Genomic DNA, 21,095 nt, shown 5'->3' on the forward strand with positions numbered 1-21,095 from the left:
ACAATAGTGCTGAAAGTGGCGTTAAACATCAATCAATCAATCAATCAATACCTTTTATGCATTTTGTATGCAATGAATGTCTGCGACTTACCGGTATTTGAATTTGTTGACTTTTGGCAGATGTCGCATGCACCGTTTCCATAATTATACTTTTGTTCACTTGAAACTTAATCTTCTTGTATATAATGTGACCTTTTTATGTACCATTATGAATATTTAGCCATGTGGAAAGACGTGCATAATGATGAATGATAAAAACACGAATTGTTTAGTCTCGTAAAAACCTATAAGATTTTCGTCGCTTTTTTTGCAAAATCTGTGCAAATTGGGTACCTTTACGGGAGCAATGGGTTCTTTCTCAATTTAGTTTATTTAAACTTCGAGCTAGAACTGGAGCAGATATTAGGCCAGATATGAAAATTCTTGTCCATTTCCTTGTTGAAGATAAGAAAAGCCCATTAAACGTCACGTATTCCTAACATTAATTTTGTTCAATTTCCTTGCAGGAGATAAGAAAACCCTATAAATATATAAACGATACATCTAAGAAAATTGCAGTCTGGTCTGAAACTCCTTTGAGAATAATTGAGGTAAGAATAATAAACAGCACTTCTGAAAGAAAAGAAAATGTTCTACATATCTAGTTGATTTACATCACGTTAAAAACAAAAGACTTTTTGGTTAATGTTTATCATATAATAAATTGGTATTTTTTCTCCACAAGCTTTTGAGAAAGAGTCGTTATACTTTAATTTTAAGTTTCATTACATACACAACTTTTGATTACATTAAATATCTCTGTATCGAATAATGCCGGGATTCACTTTTTTTTATTCAGAGATTTCGTGTTTTCCTATCGTTAAGTTGAACGTTATGTTTTATTCCTATTTCACCAAAATGACCATTGCCATGACTGTTTAATTTTTTTGTCTTTAAGGACATATCCACATTTATTAGTACACCAAATTGTAACTTTTCCCCTGAATAATATAATGCAAACATAGTCTTTTATATATTTTCTTCTAAAATGATATATAATAGCTATATTTTTCAACGAAAGTATTTGTTCAACTATTGTATTCTTTTAATTAAGGATGAAAAATATGTGATTTTAATATTTTTTCTTTTTTTCTTTGTTTAGTTTATTTAGATCCAAAATGCAGCATTGGGCAGTCATATTTTGCAGTGTTAGTAAGTACATGATTAATACGATCGGTGTGTTTGCACTAGTACGGTATATGCTGTTTTATACATATAGACTGGAAAAGCCTGTTATACTTGTTGTTTTGCTAGTTACTTTACATTACCAGGCATTGTCTATTCGTTATTTTATTCCTTTCGAATGATACAATCACAAACAAGTACGTCTTTGTCGTGTCTTGTAAATGATGCAATGGAACAAATATTGATAAGAAATCTTCGTTAATGAATAATAAATTTAATATTATTTTTGCAGTTCTTTTAACAGTAGAAACTGACGCAAAAGTACCAGTTGTCTGCCACAAAAAAACGTACACCGCATGGCATGCAGATGTTCATCACAGATTTGATGAAGTCTCTAAGTACGACTGTTCTTCATCGTCTTGTGGAGGCCAGTGTGTTGCACTAGTAAAATGCGCATGTGGAGCTCCGTATACGGGATTATGGTCTCCCGGTTATAACGTAAATATTATGTTTTAATTGTCCTTAGATATAACAGGACCATTTGAATTAGGATTTGTTGAACTCACTTTTAATATCCTGATTATTGCAAATTTGTTGTGATGACTATGTAAATACACACCCATATATATATAAATATATATATATTAGTTAACTGACAAAGCTTTATATCAAACAAACAGTAAAACTAGTTAGAGGTCAGGAAAACATCTCGAACTGGAAAGCAGTCTTTAAATTTAGCGGCATATTGATTGGTATGTCTTAAAAAGAGAGGCGAAAGATACTAAGGGAAATTCAAACTCGTAACTCGAAAATAAACTGACAATGCAATGGCTAAAAGTTCAAACAAAAAACACCAAACAATAGTGTACAAAACACACCAAAGAAAACTGAAGACTGGGCAACACTAACCCCATCAAAAACAGGTGGTGGTCTCAGATGCTCCGGAATGGTAAGCAGATCCTGATGGACATGTGGCACCCATCGTTTTGCTCATGTAAGTACAAACCCGCTAATAAGTTTAATTTTGTAGGTTACATTCTGGGAAAAGGAGGGCGGGGTTGTGGTAACGACGATTAGAACCTTACCTTCGTCAACTGTAAAACAGATATTCCGTTACGGTCAACCAGCTCGTGATGGCGTCTGTAAAAAATTTTCGCAGTGATTTTTTTTTACTTCACCTCTTGGAACTCTTGGTTTAATAGCTACCATGTGAGCAGCAACCCTCTGTCGAGGAAACCATTATAGGAAACGCAAGACCTACAAGAAGTCTGCCTAGTATTAATAGCTGTACTTTTATTTATTAACAGTTATGTAACATACTTCGTGTGGGGGTTCTTTGTGAAACAAAAAATCCATGCGGGTTCTTTAACTTTTGGTGTAATTTCTTTAAATCGTTTTAAGTTGGTGATAATGTAAATATTATTGATATCGAATTACAGATACAACTTCAAGTAATGACATATGTATATGCTTGTATGGTGCTTTCTCGGCTATTTTATGTTCGTCTTCTTTTCCAAATAAATTTCCCATATGTAATAGTCGTACAATTTTCCGTATTTTCACACATTACCCCGCGTTTCCATAATTTGGGAACGACGTGCATCATAAATAACAATTTATTACAAAAAAAAAACAAAAAAACAAAAAACAAAACAAAACAAAAAGAGAAACTCAGTCTTTTATGCATGATAACAGCAGATATAGATAAATCGTACAAATGCTCACTTAATTATCAATAGAAACAGAAAATTTAAGTAAATATTCATCATCATGTGTATAAAAAATAAGGACAAGAATTGGAAGAACACGACGGATTGCATTAAAATCTCTCGGCAATCGCTATATATGCAAAATACTAAATATTCATATCCAATTTATTTTTGTGTCGTTTGTGAAGCTTCAACTTAATTGTGTTCGTCTTTTTCTGCATCATTGTTTTTTTTTCTCCATTATTTGTGTCATGGTCATGGTTAATTTTCGATCATAGCTTTTATGACACTTTGTTATCCTAAAATCAAAGGGATATCGTATTGAAAAGACTTTTATTTCAATTCTATATTTATACTTGAAAATTATAGTTGATTTCATCGAAAAGTATCCCTTCTATCAACATATTACCTTGAGTAAAAATACCGATTTTATCTGATAAAAGGTGGCCGCATACTGTCAACATGGTACAGGACATGTAGCAGCGGGGACCGCTATAGCAACATTTGAGCATGGAACATACAACAACAGGTGGACAGATCATACAGCGGTATTCTTGCGATGCAGTGGACATGGAAAATTTCAAGTATGTTACTTATAAATGCAGCATTTTTAAATGTTTTTCTAAAGAATTAAAAAGAAATAATTGCATTAGTTCTAGAGTATTTCTATATGTATCCCTTCGTATAGTTTGGACCGATATTATCTTACGTTATGACAATCAACATTTTAAGTATATTCGTGTAGATGATTAACTATATAAGACCAAAAATAAGTATAAACAACACAACTTTGAAAAATAATCATATTTTTTAACCGCTTGTTTATACATTAATTGAAAAGTTTGGTAAGCTTTCTTCCAAAAGCCGTCTTTGTACTTATCTTCAATATTTGATTCAGTCCTGTTCAACAGTTACCATTTTTCAGGTTATGGAACAGGCTTGTGAATTCAGTACCAGGCTGGCTGAGTATTCGTCTTTAAGTTCATATTACCACAGATTTAGCGTTATACTTACCGACCATGGAAATTTGAATCCAAGTCACCACTGTAGCCGGAAACACAGAAGTTGTTGAAAATTTCAGACAACATGTAGACACTAAATATCATTTGACATTTATGATTTGAGAAATGAGATATAGCTAAAGACATAAATAAAATAATAAACAAATATATGGAATCTAAATATGACTGGTTTCTTTATTTGATGCTGTATGAGAACAAGGACATTGCTTAATGTTAACTTAAAATGTATAAATTTGTGAGCGAAGCATGAAGCTATTCAATTATATCATAAAAATAAACTTGTATCACCTGGCGATATATATGTAATGCTATGCTTTTTGGGATATCAATTTCATAAAGATTGTCTCAGGAATTAGCTGTATATTGTCTTAGAGGGATGCATAAAATATACTTCTGAATCTAGAAATGAAAAAATATGTAACTGGTTCCTATGTGTAGTAGTTCCATAGCTAATTTATAAAAGGATAATAACCATCGTTTCTAAAACTCAAAACATGTTTACGTAAGAATATGTCTTTTGAATAAGTTTTGTCTTCTTGGTAACTGTTGTTTGAGATTCCATATAGTTGATTGATTTATCATTTCTGTTTCTGTGTGTTTGTTCTTGTTTTCTTTTACCTTGTTTCTGTGTCCTTTGTTTATTTTTGTACATACCACACAAAATATGCAATCCAGATTTCTTTTATCAATAATTTGCAGGTTATTCGACCTGTTCATCTTATGTATTTATTTCGATTTATATGTTGCTTGTAGCTGCAATCACCAGTGGTCATATAGTGTCTCAATTTAAAGTTTTGTGTATTTAGTAGCTGCCCGAACGATTGCCTCCGATGGTATTTGAGAAACATGCATCAATATCAGATGTTTACATTGCTACCACCGGGCCGGTGCCGCTAAGTTAGAAACAACATATTTTATTGCTACCTCATGACAAAGGAATCGGACACACGCTATCAAAACTTACAAATGTTCTTTCCCAACAATATAAATATATTGCATTGCCGCTGTTGCTATTGGATTTACATTTCCTGATGGCACCATTCGTCCAGTAACCAGTGCTTTGTGATGTCATGCATGATTAAACTCATACATTTTGATTTTAAATATCTATTTTATAAATCTTTTTTTTTTCATAGTCTTTTATGTTCATTATAGATACAAATGATATTTGTTTAAACAAAAATAACACCGTGTCATCATGCCTTGTGACTTAAGAAGCTCTAACAATTTTGTCTGGAAATTCCCTATATAAATTTTGCATCTGTCAAACGATCATATTGAAATACATTTCTTCGCTGAAATTAATGAGATCAGTAGCGCATTTGTAACAAATAGCTGCTATATCAATATCTCTATAAAATATACTATCTGTTTAATGAAAAATAACACTTTATAAATTTCGTGCGTCCGAAGCGCTTTTCTAAATTTACCTTCATCAGGAAAGCTCAAATCTAAACATTTAAAAGCCTGAACGTATAAATATGTAGAAACGTCAGGTATGGCATGGTATTGGTTGCAAAAATTTGATATTTTTCATTTAAATGCAATATTTTTTATTCAATTGGTATATTTCTTCATTTGAATACAATATTTTTTAATTTGAATGGTATATTTTTTCATTTAAATGCAATATTTTTTTATTCAAATGGTATAATATGTCATTCAAATGCAATGTTTTTTTATTCAATTGGTATATTTCTTCATTTAAATGCAATATTTTTTATTTAAATGGTATAATTTGTCATTCAAATGCAATATTTTTTATTCAATTGGTATAGTAGTTTTTTTTATTTATATGCAATAATTGCATTATGGGAAATTCTTTGACGTCTTAAGGTCAAATTTGCAACAACGTTTCTGATTGGTCGGTAATTGTTTGGATTTCCCCCTTTCTTTCTAAACATGAGTGACCAAGAATTAAAAAACGCGTCAGAATATCGCCCCTCTAACTAAATCTGGCGTTCGTGCGAGTCCTGCCCTGGCTGTTAAAATCTTCTGGTCCTAACTATTATTTCTATTGCAAAATTTCGATGGTCAAAACGTTCGGACCACCACTTTTCAAAAACTTTTAACTAGATTAGACACCGTTGATTTTCCCGTTTGAATGGTTTACACTAGTCATTTTTTGGGAGCCCTTTATAGCTTGCTGTGCGGTGTGAGCCAAGGCTCCGTGTTGAAGACCGTACTTTGACCTATAATGGTTTACATTTACAAATTATGACTTGGAAGGAGAGTTGTGTCATTGGCACTCATACCACATCTTCTTATAACTATATACAACATAAACCAGGCGTTTCTCATACTGTTTTCTTTTTTAATAAATTCTTTGCCGCGCGCTGTGTACTGATTGATACTTCAGTCTGGGAGAACAAGATTTATTCCAGTACTAGTTGTAGTTAGCTTTGAGCAAACTTCCAGTAATTGTAAATACTCTTATGTCGGTGCGTTGTGTCTATTGTCTTAATGTTAGTTTTTTTTTGTGTGTCTCATACCGATCTTTTGAGTTAATCTAATTGCAACTGATTAGTGCAGGTTGTTCTTTTATTGTACTGTTACACCACTGTCCCAGCTTCGGGATGGGTTGAGTGCCGCTCACAAACATGTTGTTGTACTGTTACACCACTGTTCCAGGTTAGGGGAGGATTGAGATCCCGCTAGCATGTTTGACCCCGCCACATTCTGTATGTATGCATATGCTTGTCCCAAGTCAGGAGCCTGTAATTCGGTGGTTGCCTTTTGTTGCTGTGTTATACATATTTGTGTTTCGTTCCTTTTTTTGTACATTAATTCGGCCGTTAGTTTTCTCGTTTGAATTGTTTTACATTTGTGATTTCGGGGCCTTTTATATAGCTGACTATGTGGTAGGCTTTGCTTATTGTCGAAGGCCTTACGGAGACTTATAGCTGTTGATTTCTGTTTAATTTGGTCTCTTGTGGAGAGTTGTCTCATTTGCAATCATACGGTACCACATCTTCGTTTTTATATCAACCCTGCACTATTCTTTATTTGCCTGTCCCAGGTCTGGAGCCTGTAGTTTAGTGGTTGTCGTTAGTTCATGTCTCGACCCGTAATTGATATTTTGCAAATTGTTTTGTTATGTATAATTAGGCCGTTAGTTTTTTTCGTTTGAATTGTTCACACTTTTCATGTCGGACCTTTTATAGACGACTTTACAGTATCAGGTTTTTGTCATTGTTGAAGACCTTACGATTGTGTAAAATTGCTTACATCCACTTCATATTTGAACTCCGGTGGATAGTTGTCTTATTAGCAATCATATCCCATCTCTTCGTTTTTATATTATATACCTGACTTCTAAACTCGTGTTTTCCTGAACAAGCATGAAATATTTGTCACTGGGCGTTAACAATTAGTAACAAAACAATCAATCAATTTATTTTTAAACTTGTGTTAAATAAGAGGAAAACCATTTGATATTTATTTATTTGTTGGGGTGGGGGACAGAAGGATTTCATATATATGAGTATGGTTGCCTGGTAAGAGCTGAAAAATAGGCACGCGATTAGCGACAGATTAAAATGAATAATTATAATGCCCTCTCTTCCCTTCCCCATCCTTTATCTATAAATTTAAACTGACCACTACGGAATAGCCCAATAGTGTTGAAAGTAGCGTTAAACAACAATCAATCAAAATCCCTTACCTAGAATATCAAATAATCGTCCCTTAACTGTAATTGTCCGTGTAGTTCATATATTTATCCAGCTTATCGTCCTACAGGGATGTCTTACTAAGGCTTTCATACCATAAAACGTTTATAACATAGCTCACATTCTAATATATCTGAATTCATAAATTTATAATATTATACATTTTGTACGGGTCTAGATAATTGCTAAACGCATAATCCTATAATTTGTTGGATACATAGAGATTTGTATCTAATTATATTATATACTGTGTCACAAAATAAACTTGTATACCCCCTCCCCCTCCCAATGCAGTATTGAAAAGTAAATCGTTTAAAAGTCCTGAAGAAAAAATATGTTTTGAAATATGCCCTGCATGATTATTTATGCAAAGACATAGGTATATTTATTATTGAACTACTGTGGGGCTTGAAAAACAAATTCTATTTAAGGGATTCGGAGATGTGAACAGTAAAAAAAAGCTCAGCAACGAATCCTAAATGTAAAATGATTTGCGGCATAAGACATGAGAGCACATATTATAGATAGTCCAAAATGTGAAGTTCACGCCTTATACAGTGTACGTCCTATGTCATAGGACTATTGTTGTAACATGGGTTAGTAACTGGTTCCAATTTATCCCGAATTGTCTTTATTAAAGAATTAGTTCCGGAGTATCACAGCTTAGGTCTCTTCTTCTGGGTCTCTGGTTCTGCTGTCGTAATTAGGTGATTTTTTTCTACATGAAGCAAAAAAGATGGGGCTTAGTCCAAATAATTATAACGTTCTGGAAGGCTTTTTACTCTTTTTTATGTTTGCCTTCCTGCAACGTCTCTGAGCTCGAGGATCAAGAAAAGAAAAAATGATATAGCATCAGAGAACGTCATGATTACATGTATCTGGACTTAGAGGGGAGGGGGGCTAGCTATGCATTTTTTTTTATTTCAATGTGTGGTCTGTCGGGGAGTTTCTTCAGAAAGCGTTTTCATTGGAGGTGTTTTTGCCATGCATGCAGGCATCTGTTTCTATCCATGAACAGGTTGTGTGTCAAAATAATTATTATTACTTGTCACTCGCATTTTTTGCTCGACCTGGCCATTATTGGCATTAACAGCCAGTGCACGAACTCGCAAGAACGCCAAATTTAGTTAGAAGGGCGATATTCCGACGCGTTGTTTTAATTCTTGGTCACTCATGTTTAGAAAGAAAGGGGGAAATCCAAACAATTACCGACCAATCAGAAACGTTGTTGCAAATTTGACCTTAAGACGTCAAAGAATTTCCCATAATGCAATTATTGCATATAGATAAAAAAACTACTATACCAATTGAATAAAAAATATTGCATTTGAATGACAAATTATACCATTTGAATAAAAAATACTGCATTTAAATGAAAAAAATATACTATTCAAATAAAAAAAATTTGCATTTACATGAAGAAATATACCAATTGAATAAAAAATATTGCATTTGAATGACAAAGTATATCATTTGAATAAAAAATATTGCATTTGAATGACAAATTATACCATTTAAATAAAAAATATTGCATTTAAATGAAAAAATATACCATTCAAATAAAAAAGTATTGCATTTAAATGAAGAAATATACCAATTGAATAAAAAATATTGCATTTAAATGACAAGTTATACCAATTGAATAAAAAATATTGCAATTGAATGACAAATTATACCATTTGAATGACAAATTATACCATTTGAATAAAAAATATTGCATTTAAATGAAAAAATATACCATTCAAATAAAAAAATATTGCATCTAAATGAAGAAATATACCAATTAAATAAAAAATATTGCATTTAAATGAAGAAATATACCAATTATATAAAAAAATATTGCATTTAAAAGAAAATATCAAATTTTTGCAACCAATACCATGCCATAGTCAGGAGCCATATGACAAAAAAAGATCAAAAGAATAGCCAGATTCGGCTGCAGCAAACTTTGTATGAGAGAGTTGGAACCTTCATTTCTAAGTAATCACTTAATTTCTCATTCATTATACTTTTTTAGGAAATAAGTTATAAATCATGTCAGTACCAAAAACACTACTGAGCTCGTTATATGCCAAATGATTTGACGTAAATTTATGCTTTGTTTCAATAATATAATTTTGAAACAATCCATTCAACATGCAATTTAGCAATACAACGACATATTTTAACGTCATAAAATAGATATCAGATAATTCAGTGAGCATATTGACGTGTTTTTTGGATTTAAGCTTATTTGCTTTAATAGAATAATTTCTGGGTTTTTTCAGTGGGTTTTTTTTGGAAAAGGGGAGGGGATTTTAATTTCACGTCAATTAATCATATATGGTCCATAAAACACATGAAATACTGTATCAACTTGAAGATATATATAAGAATTCCATATTAAAGTGCTGCTGAAATGTTGCTGCATAAAAATTAGAAGTTCACTCACTGTCAAGCTTTGAGCAGATATATATAGTATTCATCTTTATATACTATAAGATGGCAAACACCGCCTCGGTGGTCTCGTGGTAGCGTATTCGCTTCGAGTGCGGGAGTCTCGGGTTCGAACCCCGGTCGGGTCAAACCAAAGACTTTAAAATTGGTATTTGCTGCTTCTCCGCTAAGCACGCGGCATAAAGGAGTAAGACCAAAGACTGGTTGGCTTGGCACCAGAATAATGTGTCCGCGTAAGGTGACATGTCTTCCTGCAGACTGCTACCTTGTGAACTAGCACGTTAAAAATCCGGCTCAGCGTGTAGGTCTAGTACAAAGCATGGTTTATATTCATATTACATTAACATGTTCTCGTCCTGAATATACATATCAATTTGCCGCTGGATATTAGGCCGCCATTCGTCATCATCAGGTGGCAAAAAGTTTTTTCGTCGTTGAATGTTTGCATCTATAGATCCAACTTTGCACAATTTTATTTTTAAAAAGTATTTTTCCGGATTAACAATTATGAGCATGTAAATAGTAATACTAAGTACAGGATTCAATATTTAATCAATATTGAATATAAGATGGAAACATTTTTTTTACATAAGTCTAATTTCAATTCAAATTGTTTCCTATCCTTATCTGTGTAGTAGCTGACATACCTTTTTGTTTACGTATAAAAAATAGCTTAGTCATAATTATATTTTAGTATCACGTATCTGATTAAGATAAAATATTCCATGATATATATATTTAACATTTCAATCAAGGAGCAGACATCCGTCTTTGAATTTCTTCCCTTAATCGTTTTCTATCTAATTTTCCGCTATGAGTACTTGGAAATGTGTCGAAAAACAAGAATATTTCAGGAATAAACCGATTGCCCAAAAAACTGTCCGAGTATGTCCTTTTTTGTTTAATTAAAAAGTCCTTTAGTTCATCTTCTCTCACAGTTTTGCCCTTCCTAACAAGTATCGCGGCACATGCTTTCTGAAACATTTGAGTGTCACGTACAGGATAGATATATGCATTAGCTACACAAAGGTGTTTTTTCAGTATACCTTCAAGAAAGGAAGGTGACACCAATACGCCTCCAAGTATCATAATGTCTGATTTCCTGCCAGTAACAACAAGACTACGATCCTGCTTTATGAATCCGATATCATCTGATTTGTACCAACCAGTCGGTTCACAGCAAAAGTCATTTTTCTCCCTAGCATTCAAATAACCGAGGAAACGGTCTCTTTGACGGATACATATTTCCCCTGTAATTCCTATCGGAACAATACCTCCATCATCATTAACGACTTTGATTTCTGTTCCACTAACCGGGTATCCACAAGCATAATGGTCGTAGTCCTCAGTTTTATCAACCAATAACACAGAGATAAATCCAATCTCCGTACATCCGTATACCACTCCAAATTTATTTGCAACTTTTCCTATTACATTGGCGCAATGAGCGTCCACTGGAAGACCTGCTGTATTAATAACCCGCAGTGGGAAAATGTCCAGATTCTGCGTTTCTCTTTTTATCAATTCAGATATAACTGGTGAAATGAAGAAAGCAGATGTACAGATTTCCTCTTTCAACACACGCACAGTAAAGTCTGTTATTTCAGTCACAGATTTCATAGCCATTATGTCAGTAACAGTGACACGTGTAGCCTTCATTGCCAGAAAAACTGATGGATAACTACCTTGCCAACTAAATGGCATGTTGTTGTAGAACTTTTCCCCTGGCTGAATTTCAAGATTTTTCCCCCAGCTATATCCTGCATGCATCATTTTAAAATGTGTATGGGAAACTGCTTTCGCGATCCCAGTACTGCCAGAAGTTAGAAAAACGCCACATATGTCGTCCGCTGAAATTTGAGGCAAAGTGAACTCTGACATTGATCCGATGTTGCAGATATCCTGAGTCGTCATAAACTTTTCATCGGTTGAATTCATGAAGAAAATGTTTCGTAATGTTGGTACTTTAGTGCTTATCAAGAATTCAGCCGTTTTGTTAAAGTTGTCAATGAAGTCATTGCAGACCTCTATGTTTGATGGCTCCATTACTATTGCAGTGCATCTACCAATTCCGTTTAAGAGAGTGACAATATCTCCAGCACTGAAATTAGCCAATGAGAAATGTAAAGGTATAAGTCCTACCATTTGTGACCCAAATGTGCAAATAAGCCATTCTGTACAGTTTGTATTGGTCACAGCAATAACGCTATTTCTCTCAAATCCAAATGTTGCTAAGCCTTTGGCAAATAATTCAGATCGGGTGTAAAGTTCCGAATATGTTATCGATCTTCTTTGTCCGTCCGTTGACCAGCATATCATTGCCTCTCTTTCAGGATGTACTGCCGCCAATTCCTTCAGTCTATCAGGTAGCGATATATATGGTACATCAAACGCTTCAGGTGTGAAAATATAACTGCTTCTATGGGAAGACATTTTGTTGTGTCGATTAGAAATACACAAAAATATAAACATATAATACACATTAAGGTTATTTTAAGAACATGATATGTACCCGACTTTATATTGTTACTTCTTACATTTAATCATTGAATATTAGTATACCGATATTCAGTCTGGTTAATAAACAGACAAAATTAGGAATCGGAACGGACTAAGACCAGGTACGTCGACAGCACATACTATTACCGTCAATCAATACGAAATAATTGGTTTTTTTTACAATCGTGTACAACAGAATGTTGTCAATATAATGAATTTTGAATCATACATAGTAGTAAATTAATCTGTGTTACCTGTTACACCTGTAGTACAGATAGATGGACAGGTACGCGTTTTAATGCTAGCCGTTAAACGATATCAACTGAAAAGTTGCAATCTCTTTTTGTTATATATATTATATATATAAATAAAGGCAACAGTTGTATACCGCTGTTCGAAACTCATAAATCTATAAGAGTCTATAAAAAATACAGCAAATCTATTACTAATCGGACGATGGTGCTGCACAAACAGACAAACAAAACTAAGTGTTAAGATTTATGGAACGATACTGATAACAGACAAAGAGTGCACACACTGAAAAGTCTCGCCTGCTTTACTGACCATTGATTTTATGTTGATAGTCCTAAATATAAAATTTTACTAAAAGTATCACATAAACTTAACATGATCCAAGAAAATGAGGTCAAGGTCAGATAAACAAAGCCAGAAATACATGTTCACCTTACAATCATTCCATACACTGAATATAGTTCATCTATTGCTTCTAGTATACAAGAAAAAAACCAAACCATCAAAACTCAATATTGACCAATGAACCATGACAATGAGGTCAAGGTCAGATGAAACCTGCCAGTTAAACATGTACATCTTACAATCATTACATGGATCAAATATAGTTGACCTATTGCATATAGTATCTAACAAACAAACTTAAACAGGAAAACGTAATATTGACCAATGAACCATGAAAATGAGGTCAATGTCAGATGAACCCTGTCAGACAGACATGCACATCTTACAATCATTCCATGGTTCAAATATAGTTGACCTATTCCATACAGTATCTAAGAAACAATCTAAAACAGGAAAACGTAACATTCACCGATGAACCATGATAATGAGATCAAGGTCATATGATACCTGCCAGACAGACATATACACCTTACAATCATTCCATATACATATAGTTGACCTATTATTTATAGTTTTAAAAAAACAGACCAAAACACAACAAGAGGCTGTCAGAGTGACAGCAAACCGGATTTCCTGCAGAGGTCGAACCCTGAACAGTTGAGCAAGTATGGACACTACATTTAAGTTTAAAACAGCTCTGAATTTGGATTGTGATTGAATATTTGACACAGCATAGGTTTGTGACACAAAATGAATGTGGTCAAAGAACTAAAAATTTGAAATTGGACATTTACCTATTATGGTCCAATATCCAAAATCTAAGTACATTGTTAGAATCAGCAAATCAAAGAACCCCAAGATTTCAATTTTTGATGAAATCAAACAAACGTTTAATTTATGACCCTTTGGACCTCAATGTGGACCAATTTTATAAAGGAGCCCAAAATCCAAAATCTCTTAATACATGGTTAGATTCAGCATTTCAAAGAACGCCATAAATTCAATTTTTGTTGAAATCAAACAAAGTTTAATTTTGGACCCTAATTTGGACCAACTTGAAAACTGGGCCCAAAAATCCAATATTTAAATACAGGTTAAGATTCAGCATTTGAAAAAAACGCTATATATATTTAATTTATGATGAAATGAAACAGTTTAATTTTATCCATATACTTATCAATTTTCTGTTCAAAGGGAAATAACTCAAACTGAATAAATGATATACAAATAGTTCTCTAAAATTAGATATAATGTTATATCTATTTTCAAATTATAATCAATAAAATTAGATATGATTTAACCACTAAAATATTGTTAGAATCAGCATATCAAAAAACCCCAAGAATTCAATTTTTGATGAAATTAAACAAAATTTTAATTTAGGACCCTTTGGACCTCAATGTGGTATTATCTAATTTTAAAATAATGAAAATAAATACAGGTTTAGATTCAGCATTTCAAATAACCCTATATATATTCCATTTATGTTGAAATCAAACACAGTTTAATTTTGGGCCCCGATTTGGACCAACTTGAAAACTAGGCCCAAAATAAGAAATCTAAATATATGTTTATTGATAGACAATATAAGCTTAGTTTTTAAAGGAGTTCACTTCATCAATATATATATATATATATATACAAGTCTAAATTGAAAACAACGTTCAAACCTATGATTGCGTTGGATAAAAACCGCAATTTTTATACGTGTGCATGCAAAACAAATTTCTTTGTAGAGGGGTCTAAATACAGCACAAACAACATTTTCCAAAAGACCAAATGAGTGAAAAAGTATATTTTAACAAAACGCATTTGACTAGCAGGTCGAGCAACTGATGTTCTTAAACCCTGCTGACTGCCATTGGCGATTGCCAAATAAACGGATCACAAGATGTAACAAAATAGATCTTATAAATAATTTATTTCCAAACAGATAACAATAAACTTGCGGATAAGATGGTATACCGCAAACATGAGGTGCAAAAATTTGTACACCATATCCGGATTTCGACAATTAATATCTCTTCAGTGATGTTAGGAATCGAAACGGTATTTGGAAGGCCATATAATTTACCTCAATTTGGGATTGACTCTTGAATTTTGAAAAGTCAAAATAGGATGAACGGATCATATAAACCCGAAGGCAAATATAATACAAACCCAAACGAAAAAATATAAACAAGTCTAAATTGAAAACAACGTTCAAACATATGATTGCGTTGGATAAAAACCGCAATTTTTATACGTGTGCATGCAAAACAAATTTCTTTGTAGAGGGGTCTAAATACAGCACAAACAACATTTTCCAAAAGACCAAATGAGTGAAAAAGTATATTTTAACAAAACGCATTTGACTAGCAGGTCGAACAACTGATGTTCTTAAACCCTGCTGACTGCCATTGGCGATTGCCAAATAAACGGATCACAAGATGTAACAAAATAGATCTTATAAATAATTTATTTCCAAACAGATAACAATAAACTTGCGGATAAGATGGTATACCGCAAACATGAGGTGCAAAAATTTGTACACCATATCCGGATTTCGACAATTAATGTCTCTTCAGTGATGTTAGGAATCGAAACGGTATTTGGAAGGCCATATAATTTACCTCAATTTGGGATTGACTCTTGAATTTTGAAAAGTCAAAATAGGATGAACGGATCATATAAACCCGAAGGCAAATATAATACAAGCCCAAACGAAAAAATATAAACAAGTCTAAATTGAAAACAACGTTCAAACCTATGATTGCGTTGGATAAAAACCGCAATTTTTATACGTGTGCATGCAAAACAAATTTCTTTGTAGAGGGGTCTAAATACAGCACAAACAACATTTTCCAAAAGACCAAATGAGTGAAAAAGTATATTTTAACAAAACGCATTTGACTAGCAGGTCGAACAACTGATGTTCTTAAACCCTGCTGACTGCCATTGGCGATTGCCAAATAAACGGATCACAAGATGTAACAAAATAGATCTTATAAATAATTTATTTCCAAACAGATAACAATAAACTTGCGGATAAGATGGTATACCGCAAACATGTGGTGCAAAAATTTGTACACCATATCCGGATTTCGACAATTAATGTCTCTTCAGTGATGTTAGGAATCGAAACGGTATTTGGAAGGCCATATAATTTACCTCAATTTGGGATTGACTCTTGAATTTTGAAAAGTCAAAATAGGATGAACGGATCATATAAACCCGAAGGCAAATATAATATATATATATATAGCATTCAGAAAATTAGTTAATATAGAATAACAAACAAACCTACCACAAAATTCTTCAAACTATTTACAAAGGAAAAAAAAATCCGAAGTGTCATTTATCATTAATACAAAGCCTTTTAAAAATCTGTAAGTGTAATCAAACTTTACTTATATAATTAATCATTTCTGCTCAAAGGGAAATAACTCAATCACATAATAAGTACCACTTTTGGCTACTGGAAAAGGGCTATAACTCAACAACAAGAAAAGCTAAAATCGTGAAATTGAAGTTGACCTTCATTTAGTCACAGGAAACAACATATCTAAATTTGAAAAGATTTCGTCAAAGTGTTTTTATGTTAATGAACGGACACTGTTTGGCAGCCGCCCGCCCGCCCGCCCGTCATACATCCCCAAATCAATAACCGATTTTTCCTTCGAAAATCCGGTTAAAAACTTAACTTAGAGGGATGGAGAGTTGTCTCATTGGCACTCATACCACATCTTTGAATATCTATATAGAGAGCAATGAACCGTGAAAATGAGGTCAAAGTCATATGATATCTGTCAGTTGGACATGTACACCATACAATCATTTCATTTACCTAATATAGCAGACCTATTGCTTATAGTATCTGAGATATGGACTTGACCACTAAAACTTAACCTTGTTCACTGATCCATGAAATGAGGTTGAGGTCAAGTGAAAACTGTCTGACAGGCATAAGGACCTTGCAAGGTACGCACATACCAAATATAGTTATCCTATTACCTTTTACTCATAATAAGAAAGAAATAAACATTACAAACAATCTTAACTTTTTTTTTCAAGTAGTCACTAAACCATGAAAATGAGGTCAAGGACAATGGACATATGACATACGGAAACTTCATTCCATAAGGCATACATATACAAAGTATGCAGCATCCATGTCTTCTACCTTCTGAAATATTAAGCTTTTTAGTTAGAAGCTAGCTAACGCCGCCGCCGGATTACTATCCTATGTCGAGCTTTCTGCGACAAAAGTCGCAGGCTCGACAATAAAAATATATGAGCAAGATCAAGAGGAAGAACAATAAATGTTTGCTCAAGCATTATAATTAAGATTGACATCTGCATCAAACATTTATACAAACAAAGCAAGCAAGTCAACCAAACCTTTAAATTACAAGCATTAGGAAAAGAGCTCTAAATAAAAATTTGTACTAGTAAATTGCATTCCTGCCTTGAAATAACTAGACCAATTTGCATATATGTCTCTGCTGACAATAACTTGAGTATAAGAGTATGGATTTCTATGAAATTGTGCCACAAGGTTCTATACCACAAAAGGAAGCTTTGATTCAATTTGAGGATTATGGCCGTATCCGCCGCCTTAGGAATTAGGGGGCCAACAAAAAGGGTAAAAAACAAGCAATTTTTAAACTTTGTTTGAACTGCTTATTTCTAACCAATTTCAATGGGGTTAAAATAACCTTGAAATATTGGGGTTCTTTGATATGCTTAATCTTACCGTGAATTAAGAACTTTTATTTTGGGCTGTGTTTTCAAGCGGGTCCAAATAGGGTGCAAAATCAAACTTTGATTTCAATATTCTGAATCTAATAATGTACTTAGATTTTGAATTTTGGGCATATTTTTCAAATTGGTCCAACATGTCCACATCAGGATCCAAAAGATCTAAAAATTAAATTTTGTTTTATTTCAACAAAAATTGAATAATATGGATTTCTGCTATGATGAATTCATTATATTTGATCAATTTCATTTGTTTGATTTTTTTCTTATTTAGAGTTACCTCCGTTACAACGATATATCTTATAATTTTATTCTGCATTTAAATTCCACTACATCATTCATATCTAAAATTTCTATATTATCAATATTAATTTCTAAATATTAACAGTTTAACAATGTCAAGAAAAATGAATACCCCCCCCCCCCCCCCGTGCCCTAATACTCTTAAAATCTGTACCCCACTTGTAGCAATATTCAAACACCAAAAAGTTATAATTGAATTTACTAAAATGTCTCCTACCAATTACAGCTTAAACTAAATTCCTTTATGAAGCCTTTTCAAAAACTTAGCTAAAATTGTCCGTGAATAAAAAAATTAAATTACGCTGAATCTAACCTTGTATTTTGGATATTGGACCATAATAGGTAAAAGTCCAATTTCAAATATTTCAGTTCATTGACCACACTCATTTTGTGTCAGAAACGTATGCTGTGTCAAACATTTAACCACAATCCAAATTCAGAACTGTATCAAGTTCAGGCGCGTAGCTACGTTTACGTCAAAACGCCCGGGCGTACACATGAATTCTGGAGAGGAAAATATTTTGATCCAAATAAATTAAAGGAACTATTCAAAGCATATGAGCAATTGTAATGCTTTCTTCGATGACATGAAATTGAAGATCAAAGTGACGAAATTTACTTTTTAATCAAATGGTATCATATTATATATTTGTTCATTTTCTGTCAAACTTTGAATCTACTGTGAATATTCTCTCAGATTACTATTGTTTAAAGCAATTTAGTATCTGCTGGAATACAATATGTGTGTTTTGCAATTTTATGTTACACCTGACCATCTATGAAAATTAATTATTTCATGCGTCCATTAACGAAATTTCCCCGTAAAAAGGTGTGAAAATTATATGAAGTTAAAATAAATAATAGAACTTGTTTTTTTTTCTATTTTTATAAAGTTTTGATTTTTTTGTCGATTGATTGGTTTACCCAACATTCCTTTTAAACATATTCTAAAGTAACTGGTTTTGGACATTTTTCTCTAAAACAAAGGATCATTAGATTCCAAATCAACACAATGAAATCAGCATGAAAAAAACCCAAATCAAACTTTAAAAGAGAGGGGAAAGATACCACAGGGATATTCAATCTCATCAGTTGAAAACAAACTGATAACGCCATTTGAAAAGACGAAAAAACAACGAAAAGACAAACAACAGTACATAAAAGACAACATAGAAAAAAACTAAAAACTAGGCAATACGAACCCCACCTAAAACCGGGGCTGATCTCAGGTGCTCCAGAAGGGTAAGAATATCCTGTTCCACATGTGACACCCGTCGTGTTGCTCATGTAAGTAAAAAAAATAAGTCTAATTCGGTAGGTCAAATTCGAGGAAAAGAGGACGAAATTGTGGTGACAACAATCGAACATGTCCGTCGTAATCTTTGAAACAGTCCACCAACTCGTGATAGCGATCTTAAAATTTTCGAAGGGATGTTCAACTTCACCACTTGTAACTCTTGGTTTAATAGCTTCCTTGTGAGTAGCTACCTCATTCAAGGAAATCATGATGGGAAATGCAAGTTCTGAAATATCGTATCAACTGGGAGATATATACTCCATATGCAGGTTCTACTGGAATTTTGCTACATAGAAATGGAAAGTTCACAACTGGGAAGCTGAAATCATCTCTTTTATGTAGTAAAGTTTTGTTCTCAGAAATGGTATTTTTTTCACGATAACGCGTGAGCTTCAGGGGCCTCTGCCCTGGGGCCGCTGGGGTGACCAAATATTCTCCATGGAAATGAGATGTGCTAATACTAATACAACTGCATACCAATTATCATTGACCTACCACTAACGATTCCCCTTAAACTGACCTAATCACAAACTAATACATGATCAAAGCATCGTCGATGTTGTGATCCAGCCATATTTATAGCTAGTCTGATATTCTTTCTGACCATACGTTTTTCAATATTTTTTTTCTTTTCATTTCCAATCTTACTGTAAAATTTCTGACTGTAAAAACGACTATGTTATTGCCCAAAGGTAGGGAATGGACAAGAATGGAAAGGGAAATCGTCAAATAAGTAATATATTGATTATAACTGGCTTAATATTTCCAGAAACAGGCCTTAGAAATGCACTTTCTCAACAACAAAAATTAAAAACATAATAACTATTTTTTATCTAAATTTGTGTCATTCTTCATGAAGAAAAATACATTTCCTGTATTCAAATTTAAATGTACGAATACCTAATGATGAGATATTTCCAATTACTGTTAGATAGCAATATAATGGGATATAAATGTAGAACAAACAAATAAATTTTATTGCAGGAAATGCTCAAGTAAGAGTTATGCAATTTTGTATATTATTTCAACAAAATTTCTGATAATTGTAACTAATTAATTAGAACTTGATTATTGACTTATGTCAGATGATAATGACACTCATTTTACAAGTGAAATAAAATTTGCTTGCACTTTTTATACATATTCATTTTAATTGTTTGTCTTTTATTTGAAAAAAAAACACATATGATTAATCATTCAGCTAGCTAGTAAAATTAACAGAATATTTTTTAGTGTAGTGTAGATTAAAATAAATAATTCATTTGTAGGTTTACTACTGAGGTCAAGAATGTGTGTATTCTATGGCGCGGAATCAGGATCATAAATATCGATTTTAGTATATCCTAAAATGATTTTAGTATAAACTAGATTACATTTTAGCATACCCTAAATTGATTTTAGCATATACTTAATTGATTTTAGTATATACTAAAATCATTTTAGGATACCCTAAAATCAAGTTAGCATATACTGAAATATTCGATATTTATGACCATGATTCCGCGCCATAGTATGGAGTTAGGTGTGTAATAAATTGTGTCTATTCAATTATGTAACAGGTCACGAGATATTAACTGTGGTCAATTAAGCCTGGGGTCCATTCCAATTAATACTTACACCTTTGATTGTAATTATTTGAAAATCTTGACAGTTGATA

The 21,095-nt window shown here is 32.8% G+C and overlaps 1 protein-coding gene across 1 annotated transcript; it reads right to left on the minus strand.

Annotated features, from left to right (window-relative positions):
- Window positions 1-10,537: 10,537 nt before the first annotated feature.
- On the minus strand, window positions 10,538-12,449 carry LOC127709166 (uncharacterized). Its single transcript, XM_052214522.1, has one exon. The coding sequence runs from the start codon at window positions 12,433-12,435 to the stop codon at window positions 10,753-10,755; it is 1,683 nt and encodes a 560-aa protein (XP_052070482.1). The 5' UTR covers window positions 12,436-12,449; the 3' UTR covers window positions 10,538-10,752.
- Between the last annotated feature and the right edge of the window lie 8,646 nt (window positions 12,450-21,095).

This window comes from Mytilus californianus, unplaced genomic scaffold (genome assembly GCF_021869535.1).
Source record: "Mytilus californianus isolate M0D057914Y unplaced genomic scaffold, xbMytCali1.0.p SCAF_7, whole genome shotgun sequence".
Classification (NCBI taxonomy): Eukaryota; Metazoa; Mollusca; class Bivalvia; order Mytilida; family Mytilidae; genus Mytilus; species Mytilus californianus.